At 41.4% G+C, this 19,523-nt stretch overlaps 1 protein-coding gene across 2 annotated transcripts in view; it reads left to right on the plus strand.

The window, feature by feature from the left end:
* Positions 1–19,523, plus strand: part of LOC136864423 (uncharacterized) — a 995,241-nt gene that overhangs the window by 591,499 nt on the left and 384,219 nt on the right. For both annotated transcript variants that reach the window (XM_067141399.2, XM_067141400.2), the window contains exon 5: positions 15,487–15,597. In XM_067141399.2, coding sequence (XP_066997500.2) covers positions 15,487–15,597 — 111 coding nt within the window. The remainder of the gene's footprint in view (positions 1–15,486; positions 15,598–19,523) is intronic.

A 19,523-nucleotide genomic window follows, 5' to 3' on the forward strand; every position in this document is an offset into this window, starting at 1 on the left:
TGCGTTCACTTACCCCACTCCCCGATAACAGTGATGCAGCAGCGTACTGACGTTCCCATGTCTACTCCACGTTGAGTGAACGTTGTAATTCATTTATTGAAAAACACAAGGCAATTACAATTTATTTTTCCAGATAGTTTCCTGCTTTGGAAATGCCTTTGTCCCAGCGTATGGGCAGCTTTTTGATGCCCTCATCGTAAAAAGAACAGGGTCGTGTCACCAGCCACTTGAGCACGAAGTCTTCCACACTCTTGTCATCTTCAAATCGTTGCCCTCCTAGAGCTTCTTTAAGCGGTCCGAACAAATAGAAATCACAAGGGGGGTAAGTCCGAGCTGTAAGGAGGATGGTCAAGTGTAGTCCAGTACATTTCCTGCAGCTAGGTGATAAAAGGCGAGGGACCCATCTGGAACACACTTTACGGAACTGTAGGTCGTTTGTGATGATTGCTTGACAGCTCCCATAACTGATTCCGACTTGTTCTGCAATTTCTGATACTCTCGCCCGTCGATCGTCGTCAATAATGTCCTTAACCGCACGAATGTTTTCGTCTGTAATGCTGGTCCAAGGACGGTGATCGTGTTGCTGATTTTCCACACGTTCTTGTCCTTCCTTGAACATTTTATGCCAGCAAACACACGCGTCCTTGACAATGTTTGATCACTGAACTGTGCAGTCAATCTCTGGCAAATTTCCGCCGCTGTAACTCCTTCACGAGCAAGAAATTGTATAATTATGCGTTGCACAGTGGAGTGCACCTGTTTCTCCGACATCGTGAGCGTTACTGACGAAACGGCAGGAAATATCTAACAGTGTGCTCTCCCCATTCCTAACTGTCCCGCCTAAGCATAGCAGAAGCGCGGGACCAGTCCTACCAACTGATGTTCAAGAACAAAAATCCCGTTTGTATTTGATCGACCTCCGTGTTTCAGGGTCATTGAGAAGTTTATTGCGGTGTAGGCAAAATCTGCTGCGTGTAGTCCACCGTGACCATTTAGATTTATATTTAACAACCGCATAATCGCATGGACTTATAAAGTAAAGTGGCAATATGAAATCATGGTAACGTGGATCTGGACTGCTTGATGTGCCGCTCGCTATCGAGGATAGTGCACGAAGACCACCACTTGTATGCTTCTAGACATAGCTTCGTACTTTCCTTCATGTTCCCTCAATAGAACCTCATTTCTTGGAGAATCAAGGTCGGTGCAAACACTGATGAGATGGCTGGATATACGTACAGGTGAAGGAACCTTGGAATAACAAGTTTGAAATCGTAATAATTCCAAACAAATGTATGTGAAATGTATGTATGTAGGTGGATGTCTTTCTACAGCCCGCATTTCTGAATGTTATATCATTTCGTGTCCTAGGAAAGAGCTTTAATCCCTTGGCTCTGTCGCACGTAGTGAGTTTTAGCATCTGCCGTATATAGCTGGAAGCCTGGAGAAGAGCTGATCGTAATCAACAATCACGCAGTCTGTGTCATTATAATAGGCAGCTATGTGCAGACCCGGGGTCAATGCTGTGAAATGCTGCATCATATTTACTTCATACCTTATAGGGCTCTTTCTTAAATTTCTAGCACAAACTTGTTGTTGTTGCTTGGATCGTCAGTCCATAGACTTGCATCAGGAAAAAATTGAAGAGAAGACAGCAACTTCGGACTTCTGGAGTTAAAAAGAGGAAGATCTATATATAATATCTTCGGTTAGAGTTCGTAAGCGGTAGCTCCTGAAGAAACTATGGCGAAATGTCATTATCTTATGTGCTTTCAAAATGTTCCATATATCAGTCTTTTAATTATATGGAAAGCATCTTGCACTTCCGAAATTTCAATTGTATATACAGAAGAACATCACTAAAAGAAACTATCGCATGTATCTCGGATTGTGTGTGTGTGAATGGATGAAAGACGGACTGGTAGAATGAAATGAAGTAAATATGAGAGCGCATCAATGAATAAAATAATGAATTTAATGTATTATTATTATTATTATTATTATTATTATTATTATTATTATTATTATTATTAATTCGTGTGGCTATTACTAGCTTGGTGCAGACCCTCCGTTGAGGGTGGGCGTTATCTGCCGTGTATATGGAAACTGCGCGTTAATGTGATTGAGGACAGTATTGTGTTTGGTATATCAGTTGCAGTAATGTTGGTGACAGCACAAAGCCCAATCGCCAACCCAAGCCAATTAACAATTTAACATTAAAATCCCCGATCCGGTCTGGAATCAAATCCGAGCCCCTGTGAATAATAGGCCTCTACGCTGACCATTCTACCAAGGATCTGCATTAGTCTGTTGGTTGGTTGAGAGAATGCCGTAACTGATAAAGCAGGGAGCAATTACAATGAGTGGCCAGAAGTGACGGGAAGGGGTGTCCCATTAGAAAATGTCCCGTGTATGAACCCTGAGCGTTGTAGCTAGCTGCGGCGTAGCTGACAGACACCATTGTCGTGAAGATTGTAACACGTCGCGAGTTAACAGACTTAGAACGTGTTATGATTATCGGCGCATGGGATATAGCATTGCGGGCATTGCACGCGATTTCGAGTTTCCGAGGTCAACAGTGTCGAGGGTGGATCTTCAATATCGCAGAGAGAATGTTACCACCCGTTTAAACAGCCGCACGGGAAGACCACAGGTGATTAACGAACGGACATTATGTCGCCTCCGCAGAACTAAACTAGGCTCGATGGGCTACTGTGAGTCAGACCACCGCCCAGTTAAATGTTGTTAGTCAGGAGCCTATTTCTACCAGGACAGTAAGGAGGCAACTGCACCGCTACGCTTCACCAGTCGACGACCAACTCGTGTCCCTTTGCTGACACCTCGACATAGAACTGAACGACGTGAACATCAGCAATGGACCATGGAACAGTGGCGGCGTGTGGTATGGTGCGATGAGTCCCGGTTCCAGTTGTATCGAGCCGATGGGCGCGTGAGAGTGTGGCGTATGCCTCATGAAGCTATGGATTCAGCGTGTCAACAAGGTTGTGTCCGGGCGGGAAGTGGCTCAGTACTGGTCTGGGCGGCGTTCTCATGGTCGCAATTAGGCCCCATTTGTTGGCTTCAGGGAGCGCTGATAGGTGCACGTTATGTGGACATTCTTTCAGACCATCTGCATCCCTTTCTGGCCCTGGAGTAACCTGATGGAGATGCCATGTTTCAACAGGACAATGCGCCATGTCACCGCTCTGTGGTGGCACGAAGGTGGTTGGAGGAGCACTCCAGTGAAGTTACGACCATGGATTGGCCCTCCAGATCCCTCAATCTTATTCCAGTCGAGCATTTATGGGATGCTGTCGATACTGGTGTACGCTTCATGAACCCTGCACCAACTACACAAGACCAATCGTGGGTAACAGTGCAAGATGCGTGGGTCCAGATTTCTCCAAAACGATTCCAACACCTTGTAGAGTCGATGCCTCGCCGTATTGCTGTGGTTTTGAGGGCTCGCGGAGGAGCAACTCGTCATTAACATCACATTCAGTGTCTTCCCATTACTTTCATCCGCGCAGTGTATATATATATATATATGTATATATATATATATATATATATATATATATATATATATATACACACATTTCAAACCTATGTGAGATTTTTGAAATGAAGGCACGTACGAGTGGTTCGGATTCGACCTAACACTGGAAGTCCCATAGCTGTGATCACAATAGCAACAGTCACGTAAAACTGCAAGCTTGCTAGCTTTAGTAAACCAAAGTAAATACTGAAGGTAAGGTCTAATTTTAAGCTTTTAAGAAAGCATTTAAAAATGTGCCTGTGGTTCACTTTCTTGTTTTCTTTACTAAGCCATCCCACGGCTCATTGGCTGACTGGTAAGCATCCTGGCCTTCGTGTCTCGGGGTCCCGGGTTTTATTCGAGGCCCTGTTGTAGGATTTTAATCATGAATGTTTATTTACCTTAGTTCGGGGACTGGATGTTTGTGCAATACCTAACATTATTTTATTGTATTTCTTGGCTTTCTGACGACCATGCAGCCGCCATGCACACATACATGAATAGGACAATAAATAAGGTAAATAAAATAAGCCTGAATCAGTCAAAGCCTTCCGTTCAGAGGGTCCCGGGTTCGATTCCCGGCCGGCTCGGGGATTTTAACCTTCGTTGGCTAATTCCAGTGGCCCGGGGGCTGGGTGTTTGTGCTGTCCCCAACATCCCTGCAACTCACCCACCACACATAACACTGTCCTCCACCACAATAACACGCAGTTACCTACATATGGCAGATTCCGCCCACCCTGATCGGAGGGTCTGCCTTACAAGGGCTGCACTCGGCTAGAAATAGCCACACGAAATTAATTAATTAAAAGTCAATGCCGAAAGAGAAAAACACTTAAAGGCATACGAAAAAAGCAGGAGACACATTAAATTAACAGTCAACACAGTGTAGTGCTCCCAAAAACGTCCATTTGGTCAAATTTGTTTCACGGAGATAATGCACTTGAGCTAAATATACTTCAGCGTTTAAAAGGGGATAGTAGCACTATAACACTAGCATGGAGGGTAATTCGAAGTTCTTATAGCATTTTATACACTCGGTTTTGTGTATGTTGATGGTGTTTACAAGCCAATATTGTGTGGTCAGATCTGCAACTCACAACGGATCACAATCACACATGAGAGAGCTCCAACACGTTGATGCGATGTAAGTGGCTGGGGTTACAGCCGTAGCATCTGGAGATGTAAAGAATGAAATCAGGGACTGGTTGGAACTTGAGATTGGATGACCGCATAATGTCGTTCTCTTCGTATCTGTGCATTTGTCCACTCAGCCGACCACTTTCCGGCAGATCGTTGAGGTAATGATGGAAGTCTATGTAGGGAAGCTGGATTTCGTCAAGCTGACCTCCAGTAGCACTTATTTTTGCAAGATGATCAAATCGTTCATTATGCTGTATTCCTGCGTTTCATTTGATCCACAAGAACTGTACAGTGATTTCAGTGTTTCTCGCATATGCAAGACGTCATGCATGTATACGGGGTTGCCGCGGATGTCCTAGTCGCTGGAGAGTGCTACGGGAATCCGAAGGAGTGAGGATTTTGGAAAACTTTGGGGTAATTCCATACTGTACAGCTGAACATCTGGCGATCATTTCTGTCGTCTTGATAGTTGCTGGCTCGGGTAGAGAGCGTTGTCCAGTAGATGCAGTAAAAGGACAGAAATAGGCGTATCTTGTTTCAGAAGATGTTTTGGATACATCGGAATAAATGCAAATGAAACCTGGCCAAACATGGTGCCGAAATTCATTTAAGATACAGTTTATGGAAGAGCTTTAAATGACGAGAAGTCCGACAAGAAGATTTTCAGCGGAGAAGGTGATAATTCAAAGGCGTAGCCAAGAACAGGTACAGAAGACGTCATTGAAAACTGATATTGGAGACCAGCAGAGGAATGCGGTGGTCAGCAATTCATTTTACACGAAGAAGGCTTTCCAGTTGCTGGGATCGTAACAGAAGAAGATGTGTTGTAACAGTGGATCGACGCAACATGAACAAGTCAGAATGAATTATTGTTGACTATGTGAGCGTCCCACTTTCGTAGCTTCTACAAACAGCATTGGTTGGTGTAGAATTCATGGTGCCGAGGAATACGCGGATGGTCCAGTACTGTAATAGATCAAGTTTTCGTAATGCATACTTTGGAGCATTTCCGAAGACCATAGCTCCATAATCAAGGACAGGACGTATTAGTGTTCGATAGAGCAATAATATAGTTGGCCGGGGGTAGAGTTCGCTTCACCAACAGGTGCGAGTGAGGGCCCGTAGAACATTTAACATTGTCAATTTCTGTTCAAATATACATAACATGGTGATTCCACTGTAAACAGCTGTGGAAATACAATCCCACACGATTGACCGCTGTGCTACACACAGGGGATAGTGTGCGGGCCAACTCGCGCACCACTCATGACACTACGTTCAGCCACACTAACAACTGATTTCCTACACATAGCAGATGCCGCCCACCTTCGAGGGTGTTAAATATCTTTGGAACAAGAGGTCAACAACTGGCCTGTTTTGTGTATGGCCCTTGAGGTAGGGGATTCACTTTGTTTGCACCCGGCACTATAACGCTTACAAGTTTTAGCTCGCTGGCTCGCAGGCAGGGGGTTAATCCTAGTGAAACTCACAGATGAAGTGAGTGCAAACATATGTTGTTATTATTATTATTATTATTATTATTATTATTATTATTATTATTATTATTATTATTATGTCCGACTCGTTGGCTGAATGGTCAGCGTACTCGCCTTCGGTTCAGAGGGTCCCGGGTTCGATTCCCGGCCGCGTCGGGATTTTAACCTTCATTGGTTAATTCCAGTGGCCCGGGGGCTGGGTGTTCGTGCTGTCCCCAACATCCCTGCATCTCACACACCACACATAACACTATCCTCCACCACAATAACACGCAGTTACCTACACATGGCAGATGCCGCCCACCCTCATCGGAGGGTCTGCCTTACAAGGGCTGCACTCGGCTAGAAATAGCCACACGAAATTATTATTATTATTATTATTATTATTATTATTATTATTATTATTATTATTATTATTATTATTATTATTATTATTATTGCTCATTTTTATTGCCCATTATTTGTGATCGGATATCTTGGCGGAATTTTAGCGGATTTCTAGTAGTATTTAGTGGATCTTGAAAATGTAAGTTGGCAACACTGCACAGCATTTGGTAATACTGTCTTATTTCGTCCAATTCGTTTATACAGAACGAAATTTGGATGTATAAGAAGCAAACTTACAAGCAATTAAACAGGGGTATCTCGTTCCCACCCTACAGGGCCTTAAAAGAAAAATAATAGGTTAATTAAATGGCCCAAAATACCAAGATGAATGGAGGCGTTGCTTGCACTCCTACATGAAACCTTATAAAACCTAAGGGGCACTTGGGCGATTAAACAGGGGCTATTCCCACACTAGGGAGGTGACTCGTATAAGAAAATTTTAATACATTAAGAGTAGAAAATCGGTTTTGAAAACTTAGTCACCTCAAATCCAAATGAAGGGGAGCTCGAGAGGGTAAAGCACTCTCTATCCCCGATTTACAGTTAAAGTAATAAGAAAATTTTACACAAGCCGGCACTAAGTTATATTTTTAGATAGGTAGGTTACATTGAAAAGGTTTCGGACCTTCCCCGAGGGTTAAACTGCTGAGCTGGCGAGAAATAAAGATGTTAAACGGCCATTACCTTTGTTGAAGAGCTGCTGCCCGAAGGAAGAGGCGCTACCGGCCCCTTGCTATACTTCTATACACTAAGCTAGATGTTGTTGAAGTGGCCGAGAGCAAGGAAAATCAGCAGTTTTTATACTCTCGGGGAAGATTCGAGACCTTTCATGAATAATTAAGACACACCCACAGTCGTTTATTGGGTAGCTTACAGTTACACATCAAAATTGGAGAAGAAAGACGCAATTGGCTGAAAATGAATGACATAAATTATTGATTGGCTAACAACAAACTGGCGGAAAGAAAAGATTTATATTGCCAACCCACAAATGAAAGAACGAAATTTAGTAAGGAACAAACTTATGAATACAAAATTTCTTCAAATAAAGTTCTACCACTTCGCACCAGGGTGCATGGTCATAGTTTTTGTAGAGACATCTATCAGAGAATGTCCACACTTCTTGATAATTAGTAAACAAAAGCAGTTCGAAATTAACAGTGACATCTTCTGAGAAACTGTTGAGATAATTCAGTTTTTAACGTTGAGAGTTTCTTCTGTAGGGGAGTACCTTAAGGCGGAAAATTCAAAAGTGCGGCGTAGAGGTGTACCAACCGGTACAATTATTATTATTATTATTATTATTATTATTATTATTATTATTATTATTATTATTATTATTATTATTATTTACCACAAATTTATCTAATCCTTAGCTTTGATTTGTTTGTATTAAATGTTTACGTACGTTACTCTCTGTTGCGCGCCTGAAGGAATTTGTTAATGCTTTTCGACATTATCATCAGTGGTTAACGACCCTACATGCCTTGCAGTGCAGAATTACATCTGTAATGTCTTGCTTAGCAGAATTATTCCTCCTTAATTTCTTCTTACTCTAGCTAATCTATCTCTGCTCCACTCGTCTGCGATTTGACTGTTATCACAAGCCCGTTGACCTTGGTTGCCTTGTTGGTGCTTCTCACAGTTTCATGCCCATATGGTTAAGGATGTTGAACCAGAGACTTCCAGTTGTAAGAACTACGGTTCGATTCCTATGCTTTCTTTGAACATACCCGTTTTCACTCTTCCATACCTATCAGTCACACACTCGAATATACTTTACGATACAAAAACAGAGGATCAGCACCAAATGGTCGTATACCAACTCCGTCAGAGATACCCAAATGACTTAAAAGAGACATCGTCAGCTCCCCCCACGGGAGCTCCGTCACGGCGTCTTAATTCAGCTCCACCACACACAAATAACCATCATTTCACTTCTTACTTTCCAGACTTAGGATGGACTACGAAATGTACCAACTTGTTATTGTTACTGTAAAATACTCTGTTTTATTGGACTAATTTAATTTAGGATGACCCTGTCAGCACACACACACACACACACACACACACACACACACACACACACACACACACACACATACATACACACACACACACACACACACACACACACACACACACACACACACACCGCGAGTTGTCCGTGTGGTTAGGGGCGCGCAGCTGTGAGCTTGCATCCGGGAGATAGTGGCTTAGAACCCCACTGTCGACAGTCCTGAAGATTGTTTTGCGTGGTTTCCCATTATGACACCAGGAAAATGCTGGGGCTGTACTTTAATTATGGCCACGGCCGCTTCCTTCCCACTTCTACCCCTTTTCTGTCCCATCGTCGCCATAAGACCTATCTGTGTCGATGCGACGTAAAGCAACTAGCAAAAAAAAAAAAAAAAAAAAAAAAAAAAGAAGAAAAGTCTAAGTCTTCGTAAAGGATGTCTGGAAGAGTACGAAATTAAAATTAAAAAAAGGGACGGCTGATTAATGTTTCGAACCCTCACTGCTCCCTGCAGCTTATCCACGTACATCTAACATGCCTTATTCCGCGCAGCTACTTCCTGCTGAAATATTATGCTCTTACAACTCTGTATTCACGACGAGAGGAAAGTTCTCGCTTCGTAAAGTTACTGACGTGTTACAACATTATGGTCCAGTTTTATGACTTTATTGAGCGTTCTAATGGTAGTAATTACATGGCGTAAGCTGTCACATCTGCTGTACAGCATTTGCGTGCCATAGATTATAAAATACTGTGAAAAACGCATTTCTGTCAATTTCAATGTGATGAGACTTTACAGAATGGTGGTGAATTGACATATCTGTAATTAGTCCTAAACTATCAGGTTTTCTATGATACCGTGACCACACTTTTCTGTCAAAAGAAAATGGCCTCTTGAAACAATCGGGTCCGCAATTCTCTACCGACAGCTAAAGGAGTGTTTACGGTGTGTACAGTACAGTAACGTTTCGTAAAAATGAATTGGTCCGCCCCTGTGGTGTTGTGGTTAGTGTGATTAGCTGCCAACCCCAGAGGCTCGGGTTCGATTCCTGGCTCTGCCACGAAATTTGAAAAGTGGTACGAGGCCTGGAACGGTGTCCACTCAGCCTCGGGAGGTCAGCTGAGTAGAGGGGGTTCGATTCCCTTCTCAGCCATCCTGGAAGTGGTTTTCCGTGGTTTCCCACTTCTCCTCCAGGCACATGCCGGGATGGTACCTAACTTAAGGCCACGGCCGCTTCCTTCCCTCTTCCTTGTCTACCCCTTCCAATCTTCCCATCCCCCACCAAGGCATAGCATAGCAGGTGAGGCCGCCTGGGCGAGGTACTGGTCATCCTCCCCAGTTGTATCCCCCGACCCAGAATCTGAGGCTTCAGGACACTTCCCTTGAGGTATTGGAGGTGGGATCCGTCGCTGATTCTGAGGGGAATACCAACCCTGGAGGGTAAACAGATTACGAATGATCGAAAAATGACCAGAGTATTGGACTGCGCTTTACATAAAATGGTAGTGTTTTTGAGATGGGCCTCACTTACTGCCTCTTGTACCGGTTTTGCATTGCGCGGGGAAGTCTATGTCGGACTAAATGCACATAACATTGCTGTAAAATTTTGCGCAAGATAGGACTAAGAGACATTTAAATCCTAGCTGGTTGCATATGTTTGGGAAAAATAGGAGCTGCTGTACCACCCGGTATAACATTCCTCGATCAACTCCCTGCCATGTAAGCTTATACACTAAGGGTAAAACCTTACTCTTTCTCCCCTGTTAATACTGAAGGTAGTGGTTTATAGTTATTTTCTAACTGTTGGATTCGATTCAATGTCGCTAACCGTACAGTTTAGGGACCCTACTTGCCGATACGACGCCTTACAGTTACTGTTAATCTTGCACGTTGGCACTATATAGTCATGTTTCTTTGTTTTGTTTTCTTCTTCCGTGATTTGCTAGATTCACGTATTGCCACTGCCGTATTGTGAAAATTACTAGTGTTACATTTGCTGGTATAATGCATATTTTCTTTATCTCCAGGATTATAAATCTATTTGGGTAATACCAGGTAAGTAGAAATGTGGCATGTTCGAATAATCCATTTAATGACGTAGTTGTTGTTAAATGAGGAACACAGCGTTTGATAATACTGTCTTATTTCGTCCAATTCGTTTATATAGAACGAAATTAGGATGTATAAGCAGCAAACAAATCTGCAAGAACTCCTCCGAAAAGGAAAGCAACATTACGTCCTGTATCAAGATTAGTTCAGTTGAAATGGAAGGAAATTTCTTTATCAGACTAACCTAACCTTACGTGAAATAAATTTCATTTTGGATCCGTATTGTTATATAAGTAGCAAAAACTAGTATACCTTTTCCACCTAGGCAATATATACAAGTTCATTTAGAATTCAAAATTGTAAAAAACAGTGTGTTAGAACAACAGTCCATGTTTCGGCCGCATTAGGCCATCTTCAGCTGTCTAGAAATAACTTTGACTTCAAATTAATGTACTGAAAGTTGCAAAAGGTGAGTAAAATTTACATTCGTATGATACACCTTTAAAATAAAATAGGTACATGCTAAAACCTCATTAGATGAAAGAGTCGCTTGATGTGGTATGATGAAGTCAGAATAAGTCTGTCATTAAGCAGTTTTACGTAATAAATGAAATGGCTTATGGCTTTTAGTGCCGGGAGATTCCAGGACGGGTTCGGCTCGCCAGGTGCAGGTCTTTTTATTTGACTCCCGTAGGCGACCTGCGCGTCGTGATGAGGATGAAATGATGATGAAGACAACACATATACTCAGCCCTCGTGCCAGGGAAATTAGCCAATAATGGTTAAAATTCCCGACCCTGCCGGGAATCGAACCCGGGACCCCTGTGACCAAAGGCCAGCACGCTAACCATTTAGCCATGGAGCCGGACAGTTTTACGTAATGAATGGCAATGATGATGTAATGGGAAGTTTCTTCTGTTCCATAAAATGTGTTTCACGTGAAAATATTGAGAGTTAATTCGTTAAAATTGCTGTTCCACTTCATATACAAACACCTAGAATGTTAGAGTTTACAAATGTACAGTAGCTTAAATTCATTTTTGAAACCAGCCAGACAGTTGAGTGGAAATTAACTGCTATCAGATCATGTTGCGCGATATGAAATTTTCAACAGCTCTGTATGACGTGAGTTTAGCTGGGAAGCGTCCGACCAGCGTGAGGGCATGTGGCGGCCTCTGTTTGTATTGTGCTTTTCGTCCAAATGTAGTAATGAAATATCTTACACGCAAAGCTCTGGCATTTTTTTATAACCTTGTTCAACTCTGTGCTACGTACTTGCCTTTTTTCAGTTGCAATTTCCAGTTGGTATCTTAAAACTCCTTGAGAAAGTCATACACAAAAGAATTATGGAGTTCCTCAACGCTACTTCAGCCTTCTCTCCTCATCAATATCAATTCAGAGGTGAACATTCAACAACTCATCAACTTCTTAGATTAACTGAACATGTTATTCGTGGATTCGCAAGAGACCACTCAGTAGCAGCATTTCACGATATAACTCAAGCATTTGACCGTGTTTGATACACAGGCCTTCTTTATAAACTTAGGAACCTATGTATTCCTCAATACTTGTACAGTATCATTGAAAGCTTCCTTCATAACATAATCTTTCATGTATGCATTGCATACTCACTTTCAACCATTCATCATGTAAATGCTGGTGTGCCTCGTGGTAGCATTCTTTCCCTAATTCTTTTCAATATTTTTACCTCTGACATTCCCTCCCTACCAACAGTAAACACAGCACTTACATGCTGATGACACTGTTATTTATACATTACGTACATGATGTAAATCACTATAGACATTGCTTCTTCTGACTTACAAAACTCATTCGATATCCTTTCTCATTGGCTCAACAGAATGGAGCTAAGCTTCACCTAATTAGAGAATGGTTTCTTTACGCCGTCCTTTCACGTGTCGCCTCAGAACAAGATTTCTTCGTTTTGACACCAGGAGGTAAAACGACTAAATTTGTCAACAAGGACAAAGACCTCGATTGAAAAAGCCTATCGCTGTTAATTTAAATGTTCCCTTGTACGAAGCTGAGTCGGATCGAACCGTTGGTTTTAATTAATTTCATATCACCAATCCTCGGCAGTTGGACCTAGTAATGAACGTGCTATTTGACCGAAAAGCACAAGTTTTACAGATAGTTAGGAGAGTAGAGATTTCACACAATTATAGATCAAAGCACGGTGAAGAAACGTTCAAATACATATTTGGATGATGTGAACAGTGGATGAGCAAATTGAATTTTAATGAACGCGAATTCATTTATAATCGACAGTACAGTAGACTGGGCATATTGTTTACAAATACAATTATCTACTACCACTGGTGCTGTGTTTTGGTTTTAGTGCAATGATCTGTCGTAGAGATAAATTGAAGCGGATGCAGACATGGCACACCTCAACGGTTTACGATTGTAAATTAGGCCGTACATCTGCTAGTTGTTCCAGTCCACTCATTTCCTATAGGTGTGTGTCATATTCAAATGCTAGTTACTAATTAATCTGTTCGCTGTACACCAAGACTTCCTGTGCACCCTTCATAAATGATCAGAGATTAGATGTTTCTTGATAAAAATACATTACAGTGTTCAGTATCGCTTCGTTGTTCGTGTCATGTAGCTGCAAGCTTGTATTTGGGTGGGTTTGAGTCCCTCTGTAGGCGGTTCGGGTATTTAGTGATTTCCTATTTTCACACCAGACAAATACCGAGGATATACCTTAATTAAAGCCAGGCTGCTATCTTCCTAGTCCTAGCTCTAGCCCTATCGTCGCTGAAAACCTATATTAGTTATTGATATTTTACGCACGTAAGAAAATGATAAAAGCTCACAACAGATTATCTTGCAAACGCTATGAAATTATTGAACGAAAGAGTAAGCTGTACTGTGTTATTGAACGAAGGCTTGGATGTACACTAAATATGACAAGATATTACGCAATGGCGTTATATTTCAAGTGAGTTGCGAAGATGGTCTGCTACTCGGTAGTCGAGTCCGTAGATGATAATGATGATTATTGTTCTTCTTCTTCTTCTTATTATTATTATTACTGAAAGAGGTACTGTAATATTTCTTTGAAGACTAGGGTAGCGGCGAGGGTGGACAGCGGCAGGGATAGACGTGACGTGGTGCCTGTAATGATGTCTTTTAACAATAATGTTGGTTTGGAAGTCTGTAGTAGTTCAAATAATCCGTTCTAATTCTATTAATAATGGACACGCTTTGGACACAAAATAGTGATATAGTGTATTTGTAGACATACTTGGAGATCTTCCTCGGGTTCCCTGTTTCAGCAGTGGTTAAAAATTACAGTGCATATTGGAGTTTCCTGTACGGCAACAGTGCCTTATTTCTTTTCTTCTTACCCACTGAACTTACTCTGAACCACTTTGGCAAAGAGGAGGGGTAAGACTTTTGTCGTCGTGTGAAACATGAAGTTCTTTTTCGTTTAGAAAAGCGAGTATGACATTTCGTAGTAATAATTTACGATACAATATCACTCTGTGAATCAATAATGTGGGCATAAATTGTTTGTGTAAATCTACGAGTAGCTAGCCATGTGTAGACAACTGCAAAATAAGAAAATCATAATTAATGAAATACTGATGACATACCTACAACATAATGGATTTTTAAAACTATGCATCATTCAAAATGGACTCAGACGTTTACATTTAGTTTAACATTAGTAGTTCTCCGTTATAAGGGTTGCATAACCGAGGAAGTAAAGGCATGCTCGGTTCATCCGAAAAGACGTTGGTTCAGTTATCCATCAGGAAGTCGAAACATTTAGAAACGAGATTTCCTCTTTTGGAGAGGTGTCCGAACTTGAGCTTAACTCAAACTGCATCAAGAATAAAAACCAGGTGAATTCTATGGAGCAAAGGCGGCCTGACATGAGCTAAGTGTAGGTAGGTAGGTTCTATTCCAAGAGCTTTCATGGACTGTGCGCAGATTTCTTTGCTTACTTTGCTATACTACTCCGTCGTAAGTAGCACACTCATACGCTAACTCCCTGAATGGAATAATATTTTTGCTCCAATCTCTTGGCGTCGGAACGTCGTGCGGATTTGACTCAGTTTTCCTGACACCAGCCCTATGTGTAGGGATGTACTATTTTATGTGATGGTTGGTAGTGTGCTGTGTTGTATGCGGATGAAGGGATGTGTGTTGGGACGAACACAAGCATCAGTCTCCGGAATAGAGGAATTAACCATGCGCAGTTAAAATCTCCGTCCCGGCCAATAAATTTTCCCCGCGGCCTATTGTTTAGAAGGTCCTTACACTGACCGTTCTTCCAAAGAGCCGGACTTAACACTGAGCACGCTGGTTTGTTGAAGACACCCAAGAGAACTATTTCTAGGTAACACTACATCTTCTCCTTTGAAGTATCAATCTCTCATGCATTAAGTGTTCTAGCGTAATTATTTTACTCCTATCTATAAATCAAGGAGGTAGCGGATAGTTGGGGAGTGACAGCCGAGTGGCTTAATCAGTGGTTTCTCACCTAAACAACCGATCAAAGCAGCTGATTTGGAAATGCAAAGTTAGTGGTTTGATTCCACGTAAAACTGGAGATCCGCTGGCTATGATCATGATATTAACGGCCACATTGACGTACTATCTATCTCTCTATCTGTCTATCTATCCATCTATCTATCTATCCATCCATCCATATATCTATCTATCTATCTATCCAACCATGTGATTAGCTGCTTGATTTCGGTTCCAGTCCGTAAGGTGGCCAATATTCTTAGTATGATATGGGATTTTGAAATATTTTGAAAATGGGTAGAAGGAGGATGAGCTCCGAATAATATTTTTTTCTTTTTTCTTTTTGCAGGAGAGTCTTGAGGCCCGCGTGCTGGAGCTGGAGAGGGCCCTGGAGGCCGAACAGCGGAGTGGGCAGCGCGAGCGACTGGCAGTGACGCGTCTTCAGCGTCAGCTGGCCAGGGTAAGTGATGTAGGAAGGACCATAGAGGAAGTTAATGTTTGACTGCATGGTGATTTGTCTGGATGGCAGTTCCTGGTTTGCCAGAGTTGCTCAATTATAACCCCATTATATATAAATAGCTTGAATACCAGTCACTGCCAGTAATATTGTATTACATACAAAATATGTATTGTGTTATTACCATGGAATAAATTAACGACATTTCTTTCTTCTATACATTTGGTAACAGGTATACGTAAATATCGACGTAAGCTCCACATGAAGTGTGATGTTTTAAATATCACATGATTTATTTATTTATTTATTTATTTATTTATTTATTTATTTATTTATTTATTTATTTATTTATTTATTTATTTATTTATTTATTTTCGAATGTAAGCATGTTCGTGTATTGATTTGAAGTACTGCTTATCGCATGATGAAACGCCAGAAGGCATGCCAGAGTCAAAGGATAATAAATTGATTTTTATGGAAGTAATTCGTAGGGCTAATGAATACTAATTAGTGAAAATAATTAGCATGCATTTTTTTAGTTCAGTTACGTTGTCACTGTAAATTAACAGCTTGAGAACCAGTCACCGTAACTAAATATGACCTAGCAAAATTGACAGTCTTAAGAAAAAATATTATGAGTCTGCTTTCTGATTTCCTAGCATGCGTATGTTTGTAAGAAATACAGAATTGCTGGATTTTTTTGCCCCGATAATTGATCATTTTACATGTCTTGCATTTAAGCATACTTACGCCAAATTTATTTATTTATTTATTTTATTTTTGCTATTTTTCTTTACGTTGCACCGACACAGATAGGTTTTATGGCGACGATGGGACGGGAAGGGCACAGGAATGCGAAGGAAGCGGCCGTGGCCGTAATTAAGATACAGCCCCAGCATTTGCCTGGTGTGAAAATGGGAAACCACGGAAAACTATCTTCAGGGCTGCAGACAGTGGGATTCGAACCCACTGTCTCCCGGATGCGAGCTCACAGCTCCCGGTACTTATGCCAAAAGACTGTACCTGTAATCTATCTCACAATCTTGAGGACGGAAAGTGAGTTACGACAGTCAACTTCGCTATACATCCGGGCATACGCTGTTTCGTTCTTAGGGAAGTTAACTTGGTATTTTCTGGAAAAATTATAGATTTTACATGGTTATTTCAGATTTCAGGGCAAGACTTGACCTTATCCACTCATTCGTTAATAAGTGCTAAAATATGTTTTTACTATTTACGTGACAAGCCATTTCAGCACGAGAGCTTCCTAAAGCTCTTTTGTACTCGTAGCTTGTAAATTCGTTAATGATTCTCAACTCTGTAGATAATACACGAGGAAGCAAGAGCTCCGCTCACTATTGGGCTGATGATGTCTATTGGGACTTCCATGGTCTGTAGCTCCGTATACTGGTGGATGTAGGAAGAAACAGTTTGTTTGTGAGATTTGCGTTCGAATCTCGGTGTGGTAGAAGCCCAGAGACTAGAAGTATTAATCACAGTTCGTGTAGATTCTAAGACAAATAGCGTCTCAGCAGCGAAAGAGATAGAACAATCTATCATATTTTGTAAAAAGTGATACTATTCTAAAAATCGCAAGCGTTATTGTAGTAATAACTACACAAGGACAATTCCAGTCACAAACTCAAGCAAGGAGAATTTTGAAGATACCGAGGTATTCTAAAATGGAGAACATAAAAGGACGAGTTGGCTGAGCACACGATTATTGGGCAGCTTTGCTCTTCATTGGTGTCCAGTAGGTTGCAGGTCTCAGGAGAGCCACACTGCAACAATTTTGGCTTAGAATAGTAGGTTTCCAGTAGGTTACATCTTTCAGCTGAACCACAACGTAACAACTATGGCCTGGAACAGATGTCATCACGTAGTTGCTCCTAGGGAGCAGGTGCTAGTTTCTCCGCTCGGGACGGCTGTTTGCCGCATGAGAAGAGAGCAGCGGACAGGCTGGTTGCATACCGTGGCCGTACTTGTAGTAATCGCATGGAGAAAATGTTATCATAATAATAATAATAATAATAGTTTTGAGCATGCATCATGTGGAACGAACAGGATACGGATTATAGATTATAACAGGGCAAAACAATTACTCATCGACAACGGAAAAATATATGTGAATAAATACATTTTCACGATTAAGTAACTAAATTTCCGGTACACGTGCATTCATTGAAAGAAAATACAATTTATGGGGTTTGTACACATTCTTTGCACTCCCTTTGACTTACATTTCATTATATGTATGGCATTTATGACCATGGCAACAAACTGAGACATATCACTTATATACTGCTCTTTCACGGGACATTTGGGCTCGTTCAAATAGTATTGCATCAATGTTTGGTTTTATCGTTTGCGTACTGGCAAGTCGCAAAACACACTTCAAGTTTTGATCGGTGAGCCTACTTCTGTATCTAGATGTACAAATATTAATTAATTAAAACAGCTGTTTGCATGAATAAGTCGATCCTAATATACTTAAAATATGTGCATTACGTTTGTGCAATCTAGGAAATCTTTCCTGGGGAAAGCGAACGTAAAACTCCGTCAAACTTATCTTTCATTTGAGTATCGCACTGTAAGTTGATCAGCTGTAGCTGCAGATCTGGTCTAATAGTTTGCCCATTCACTAAGAAGGGTGTAGCAAACATCTGCGAATCATTTTCTAATGCCTGAATATCGTGGAACATATTCTCAAATTCGTCATGCAGTGGCATTAAAACCTCTTTATATTCTTCTACTGTTGAACCGGAATCGTTTGGAGTTAGACATAATTCTGCAGTCAAAGCGAGGAAATATCATGTGTCTTTATTCATGAACTCACTTTGCCACAGCAGTACTTTTCGCTTAAAACATTTAATACGGTCAAAGAGGCGAATAATTGCAAGGCATCTGCCTTTTAAAGGAGGAATTAAGATCATTAAGGAGGCCGGGTGAGATCCACTAGAAATTCCAAATCTCGTATACATTTTCCACTGTTCATTTCTTTTAGTGGTTTACTGTGCATATCTTTCCTGAGGGCCTAACAGCGATATTAAACTCTTCGTCTACTTAATCACCGCACGTTTGTACAATACGAAATATCACCGTACTCTCTTTCAATATCGTGAAGAAACTCTTCAAAGTCCTCCTTATCTGATGAAGTTAGTCGTTTTAGTAACTACACCCACGAGAGTTCCAATTCGGATCTGCTTTGCACATAGATTTTCTTGGTGTATAATGCAGTGCACATGCAGGAGGTCATGTTAAATGTTTATTTCTTTTAATTGGTTTCGGAGACGCCCTACCACTCCTGTATTCTTACCACACATTACAGCTGCCCTATCTTTTACAACGGACATTAGTTTTCCCCACAGAAGGCCGAAACTCTGCACTGTCACTTCGAGTCTTGCAAATATATCTTCTTTTTTTTTAGAATTTACTTTACGTCGCACCGACACAGATAGGTCTTATGGCGACGATGGGATAGGAAAGGAAGGCCTACTAGTGGGAAGGAAGCAGCCGTGGCCTTAATTTAGGTACAGCCCCAGCATTTGCCTGGTGTGAAAATGGGAAACCACTGCAAAACATCTTCAGGGCTATCGACAGTATGGTTCAAACCCACTATCTCCCCGATGCAAGCTCACAGCTGCGCGCCCCTAACCGCACGGTCAACTCATCCGGTGCAAATATATCAAAACCGGTTGTATTATGTTTCTTTGGCACTCTATCTGACAATTCCCCCCTTGCCACAAGGTCACTGTTAATGTCTCGGATAAAAATAGCAAGTTGGGAGGTGTCATTAATATTCGTGCTGTCATCTGTCACCAGTGAATATGCTATAAAATCCTTTGTGATGCTACATAATTGACTATGACCGTCATGTGCTAAGTCCTTTATTCTTCGCGTAATTGTAGAAGAGGGTAAGGCAATAGATT

Source organism: Anabrus simplex, chromosome 2, assembly GCF_040414725.1.
Source record: "Anabrus simplex isolate iqAnaSimp1 chromosome 2, ASM4041472v1, whole genome shotgun sequence".
Lineage (NCBI taxonomy): Eukaryota > Metazoa > Arthropoda > Insecta > Orthoptera > Tettigoniidae > Anabrus > Anabrus simplex.